This window comes from Labeo rohita, chromosome 22, assembly GCF_022985175.1.
Source record: "Labeo rohita strain BAU-BD-2019 chromosome 22, IGBB_LRoh.1.0, whole genome shotgun sequence".
Lineage (NCBI taxonomy): Eukaryota > Metazoa > Chordata > Actinopteri > Cypriniformes > Cyprinidae > Labeo > Labeo rohita.
Window position 1 is genome coordinate 61,573,074 of NC_066890.1, and position 6,883 is coordinate 61,579,956.

The 6,883-nt window shown below is 35.6% G+C and overlaps 1 protein-coding gene across 1 annotated transcript; it reads right to left on the reverse strand.

The window, feature by feature from the left end:
- Positions 1-156: 156 nt before the first annotated feature.
- LOC127153302 (carcinoembryonic antigen-related cell adhesion molecule 1-like) lies at positions 157-6,205 on the reverse strand. Its single transcript, XM_051094335.1, has 5 exons — positions 6,113-6,205; positions 3,296-3,610; positions 3,009-3,047; positions 1,636-1,743; positions 157-1,482 (listed from the first exon to the last, which is right to left on the reverse strand). Exons 1-5 carry the CDS (start codon positions 6,195-6,197, stop codon positions 1,355-1,357), a joined length of 675 nt encoding a protein of 224 aa, XP_050950292.1. The 5' UTR covers positions 6,198-6,205; the 3' UTR covers positions 157-1,354.
- Between the last annotated feature and the right edge of the window lie 678 nt (positions 6,206-6,883).

Consider the following 6,883-nt stretch of genomic DNA (forward strand, 5'->3'; position numbering starts at 1 on the left):
TTCTGTACCTGTAAATAACTGAAGTACTGAGGGAGCAACTGACGGAATAAACTGGAAGCCTCACACATTCAAGTTACAAATGGCTTAAAAACAAAGTAGATCAAATCCGACAGTATTTTCCCAGTGTATTTTCTTATTTTCTAAAGTTCTAAAAAAAAAAAAAAAAAACCTAATGCAAACTTTGTTTTAAAGAGAAATGGAGCAGGAAAACAAAAGTATAACACTGGGTACTTGATGTCATTTATGAAGAAATAAAACCCAGGATGCATTGTGAATTACATAAATAATGAATACTGATGTTAAAGTGGTTTTAAAAGTAATAATACTTTTAAGACTAATAACCTGCTTGGCTGCCTTAAAGATTCATAGGCTGGGTATAAAATGATAATAGTGTTAAATGCTGAATTTAAGTGTTTCAATCTTCCTAATATTCACAAAGCATTTTGCTGCAAAATTTTAACAAGAAAGCTGAATGCTACAAGTAGATTATGTAGATTGCGGCAGTAGATGTGCCACAAATTGCATTTTCAGACCAGCTTTCTCAGAAAAAAATGCACTTCTGCAAGTGACATTACTTGCAGTCTATTTTATTTTATTTTATTTATTTGTTTATTATTTAATTGAATCTCTCACCATTTTACAACAGTAGTCAGGTGGTGAAGACAAGAAAAAAGAACAATTACAATGTCACTCGCAATCGCCACTTGCAATCCACACAAATCGTGTGTGTTGCCAATGGAGACAAGATGCGTGGGGCTTAAACGATTAAAACTAATTTAATAGCATAATGTACAGGATCTTGCAAGTCATCTGTAGGAGATAAAGACAAGACCCACAAATCTGTGTGAATAACATTGTAATTTAGTTTCTTTTTTCGTGTCTTTACAACCTGGCTACTGTTGTAAAATGTTGAGAGATTTAATTAAAAAATAATAAATAAAATAAAAAATAAAAAAGACTGCAAGTGACGTCACTTGTGGAAGTGCTGTTGTCTGAGAGTGCAGGTCAGAAAAAAGTGCATGTCTGCAGCCAGACCCTACTGGAACAATTCTCATTTGAAGATAAAAATAAAAAAGCACCACCTAGTGGTTACATTATGGTTTTGAGTGTCTTTTTCAGAAGCTTTACTTTAGTCACATTCAGCCCCTACCAGATCTGCTGAAATAGGAAACTGCTGAGAGCAAACCTCCACCACAAGCCCTTAAGTAACCCACAACCATTAAAGAAAGGCACTTATTATGAGAACTATTTAAATTTCTAAAGGGGGGCACAAATCACGTTTTGTGCCATCTGCAATCACGTACAGTTGTTGACGCTCAACAAAGCATGCAATTGCTTTGTTATGCATGCCGTTTTATTCTGTTTCACTTTCACTTTCAGCCAGAGGCTGGAAACGGGGAGCAAGGCAACCCATTTGTGGAGGCCTGCCATTGGCGCCGACCCTGTGTTGAGATCCTCTCTGATTGTGAGAACTTCCTTTTTCTGTATAAAAACAACAAGGCATTGTCATTTACAGCTACAGAAACCAATGAAATCACACAATGCTAAATAAATAAAACAAAATAAAACAATAAATGCTAATTTTGCAAATAAAAGTGTTTTCCTCTCATTATACTATCTGTAGGTGATACTTGCCCTTTCTGTTGTTCTTGCGGCAATAGTAAGTCACACCAAGAGCAGCTGCAAGCAGACCACTAAGAGCAACACATATTCCTGCTATAGCAGCTGGAGACAGACCTGAATCTGGAACAAAAAGACTGTCATTACTGTGAGTGAATATGTCGGACTGATCCATAACAAACAATATGAGATATCAGCAGGTCTGAGAGAGTACATGTGAATCTGATCAGTTTAAAGTAGAATATATTTCGTAATGTTTAGGCACCAAGACTGTCTCTGAATCTCCCATCACACTGAACATCTGTACAGATCTTATTCTGGGCTCGTATTCACAGAACATTTTATCTTACCACTAAGAGTTCTCCTAAATAGCAGTAAAGGTTTTTAGCTAAGAATTTTCTCTTAAAACCTATTCACAGAGCGAGGTTGACCTTGTTGCTAAGGATGATGACAGCGTGCTTGGACTTGTAACCCAAAGATCGCAGGTTCGAGCCTCAGGTCCAGGCAGGGGTTGTAGGTGGGGGGAGTGAATTACCAGCACCCTCAATACCACAACTCAGGTGAGACCCCTGAGCAAGGCACCAAACCCCCAGATTAAAGATTTTAAAATGCAGGCTAAGTGTCACCAATTAAACAAGTATATGTTTAGCTAATTGTCAGCCTCTTACATGTGTGCCTCTTGTAAAACAATCAGTGGATATGCATGTAAACAGGATAGACAGAATAACTGAAATTAAATTAACAGAATAGAATAATCATGGCTGATAGTAAGACATGCAATTGTAAAATAAAACCAAACCAGACACGAGAACAGCTGTTACTTCTAGCCCAACTGGTTAGCCTAGTCAAAACAAGGATATAATCAAAGGACAATTTAGAGTTGGGATAACCTACAAAACCAAAAAAGTTGTGTGGGACAACGTGTGCGAATAAATGTGGCACGTTTTTAAAACGTTTAAGTTCCAAAGCAAATTGCCAGGAACAGCCATTTTAGCTTTGCTGAAAAGAACAAAACAAAACAAACAATAAAAAGCATCAAAGAATTTTAATGGTTTTAATGGTAGCTGTAATGGTGCCTGTTGATCTGTACTGGTAATTGGTCACCTTCTATACAATCAAATGAAAATTGTCCCTGAGAAGTTCTACAGCAGTCATAATACCCACACGATAAGGTGATACCTTTCTCTCAAATGTTTCTAAAATGTTTACATTTCGAGGCAGATTGCTGGCAACAGCCATTTTAGGATAGTTTGGGATTTGGTCTTAGTAATGTTTTGTGAATACGGGCCCTAATCTCCAGTGATTCTCATTAAAACACCATGTTATCAGATCATTTGGGTTTATCACATCAGGAGTGTCTAAAGAGTCTCCTGCCGTCACTGACTTACTCTTGATTTTACCACGTTCATCAGCAGGAACAGGAACAGCTGAAACACAAATCAACAATACGAGACAAATCAACAAATTTTAGGCTGAATGTCAAGTCTGTGAAGTCTGTAAGATTTATCCACATTTATATACACAATTTATTTATTAATTTTACTAATATCTTAATTTTAGAAATATCCGCATTTTTATCAAAAAACAATGACCAATTTATTTTTATAATAAATACAATAATTATGTGATTTAAACACATATAGCCTGCTTTTAAAATATTTATTAAACAACATACCATAGATAGAAACATTGAAGGTCTTTTCAGTTTTGCTGTTGATGGTTACTTTATAAGGTCCAGTGTCTGTGGTTCTGGCGTTACTGATGGTCAGCGATCCAGTCTGATTGTCCAGTGTCAGTCTGTCTCTGAATCTCTCATCAGCATGTTCACACTGAACATCCGTACATCTACTGATATTTCCAATGATTTGAGCGATATGAGTGCCATTAAAATACCATCTAATTCTGTCTTGTTGGGTTACTTTAATGTTAGTGTGTAGAGTGACTGAATCTCCCTCATGTACTGACACGTCTGTGCCAACATCAGATGCACCTGGAGAAAAAATGAACTGTTCATTATAAAATCTCTTTTTAAACTGAAGCAGGGCTTGAAATTGCGACCGTTTTGGTCGCATGTGCTCCCAAAATTCAATCTGCGCGACCTCAAAATATATTTGGAAACATGCCAGAAATTGTTGTTGTGCGACTTGTTTTAATTTCTTTACAAAATTTTCGCTAGCCTAACTACTGCCCAGACTGCTGTGAGCTGATACAGTGACAGTTTCGCCGTTTTCTCCAACATTACACAACTAATTAAACTCGATCTGTACATTCTTAACTTTAATGCAGATTTTAGATATTAGCCGTCAATCCCTGTCACTGACACTGCGCTCCGCTGAAACTCGGAACCGGCCGTTTCTTTTCTCTCTCTCAACTAAACTCTGTTCCTGATTTGTACAGACTACATTGCAATTAGGAGTGTGTGATATGACGATTTTTTATTTTGTGGACAATTAAAATGTCTCCACACTCTGCTTTTGAAGAAATATACTATATTTCGTGCTACAGCGCACATTCTGTCAGACGCAATTCTGGCGCCTCAGTCTCAATATATTGTACAACGCGGCATACATTCACATCAAATGATAACTCGGCTTCATAGTTTCACTCACGCAGGGGTGTAATTTCCACTGGGGACACACTTTTCAAAATCTCCCACTTTCAAATTGTTTTGTTAAATTAATGTCTTGTATTGTAGAATGGACGCTCAGCGCCGCGGAGAGTTTCGCGCGATCGTTAAAACCTAAAAAGTAAAACGCGCGCGCGCATTCAAAAGCAATTTTAATACCCCACCTTTTGAGAGCGACTCCCCAATGTGCGCAAATTAGGCTATATGACATATCTAGGCTGTAGGCTATAGGTTGTGTAGTTGTATTTAATGCAACCTTAATATTAATTTGGTGCTCCTAAATTTTTTTTGGTGCTCCTAACTTTTTGAAGTTGGGAGCACCAGTGCTACCAAGTAAAAAAGTTAATTTCGAGCCCTGTGAAGGGAATACAATTAAAAAAAAGGAAAGAACTGTAAAAATGCTTTTCTACAGATCATAAAGATTTTGAGAAATGTGTCTGGATTCATAATGTAACACACACTGAAAACAGCAGAACATCATCAATATACACATTTACTCATTGGACAAACCGACATGAATACATGGACAACATGGTTGCCTTGTATAACTTAATACATTACACACCAACACATTTTTTTGTATATTTGATTTGTATATTCAATACGTATTACATATATGCATCATACAAGTGATTATTGCATATTTTGCTAGAGCTTAGACCCAGAATGAATACTATCCCTACTAAGTGATGGGAATTTTTTTTTTTTTTTTTTTTTTTTTTATTTTGGTCATTTTCCCTCCAAATTATGACAAATTACATAAAAAGGAGTGTGTCTGGAAGTCTGCAAGTGAACGGCACATTATTGTACCATTCCAAAGGGGCACAAAATCACTTTCACAATGTTGTATATTAACGGTTACCTCCTGATGGAATGACCTGCCCAATTTAATCTAAAAACACCAGTTGGGCAAAAGCACTCTCTATTCCATTTTCAAATTCTATTTTACCTATTTGTTTTCTTTTTCTATCAACAAAAACTATTCTATTTCTATTCTAACTACTTTTTTTTCTTTAAAAAGTAAAAAAAGAGCATCAAACACTAGCATTGTCTATTCTTTTGACTTGTTTTATTTTTATCTAAAAAAAAGAGGCTAATCACAGGACTAACATATTATTGCTTTTTTGTTGGTTTTGATTGCTTTTATTGTCCTATCCATTGATTAAAATGTTTGCAAAATGACTAAATGTAAAGTAAACGTGTTTTCTAGAAAGCAGGTTATGACTAATACCTGGGCAAGTTTACAGATTACTTTTTGGTTGATTAACTTTTGGTTCCAAATATCGGAGTAACTTTCAAGGTACGCATGTTACCATAGTAACATATGCTCTAAACTTAATATTACTTATAAAGCACTTTATATTTAAAATCATAGTTTATTTATTTTCATTTTATTTATTTATTTATTCTTCTCTCGCACATTTAAATACACACTTTTTAACAAAATGCATCACGTATGTATAATACATCTCACCTTATAACAAATGTGGAAAAACTGGCTATGCTTAAAAAATAAACTTATGCAGCAATATTATACCAGTCCTTTTGACCGTTCTCAGTCCCACTTTTTTATACACCATGATTGGTCGATTATGTTAAAAGGCAGCACGCTATTGGTCAAACATTACCTGTATAAAAACAATAAGAAAAACTAACCCAAAACCCGGAATTTTCGTTGTGGCAATCTAGAAATCCTGATCAGGAGTAGTCGGAAAAAAGAGGACGTGTGGTCATCCCTTCAGTTCGGCTATTTAAATTATGTTTTCGTTTCACTCAGCACATGTCGGTTGTCCGCCAGGGTAAATGTGAAACTATTTAATCGTTGTTTTCACCAGGAAGATTAATTGTAACAAGCAGGTGTCTTACCGTGAACGAGAAATGCAAACACTACGATGACACTAACGTTAAACCTCTTTTTCAGCATGTATTCTACGATGAATGAAATCGCCATGGACCCGTTTCTCATTTCCGGGGTTTTAGATGCGGAAGTCATAGTTCTTCTGCGATATGATGCAGCTCCTTTTTTTTTCCAGATTATTTTCCGCGATCATGTTGTACACATCAAACCAGCATTAGTCGTCATAGTTAGGACAACATTTTCTTTATTAGAGGATTTTGGGTTCATAATGTAAAAAATCTCCTACACCCCTACATCTTCTTTGTCTTCATATATACATACACACACACACACATATATATATATATATATATATATATATATATATATATATATATATATATATATATATATGTGTGTGTGTGTGTGTGTGTGTGTGTGTGTGTGTGTGTGTGTGTGTCACACACATTTATTTTGTGATATGGTCTATAGAGTGGAATATAAATTGAGTGTAATCTCAGTCATGTTATGCAAATATCCCAGTTATGAATGCCTTTCTGTGTTATTGTTCAAAGCAGCAAAAAAAAAAAAAAAGTTAGGACAACATTATTTTCTTTTCTTTTCCTTTCTTCTTTTCTTTTGTTTTCTCTTCTCTTTTCTGCCAAAAATATAAGTTCTTAAAGTCTTTCACACAAAAACAAACTGAAACTGAACAGCAACTGTATAAAAGGTTGTGAAGGTTGTGAGGGCAGGGTGGGTTTATAACTGCAGGACAGGAAGAGCTTAAGCTTTACCTCAAG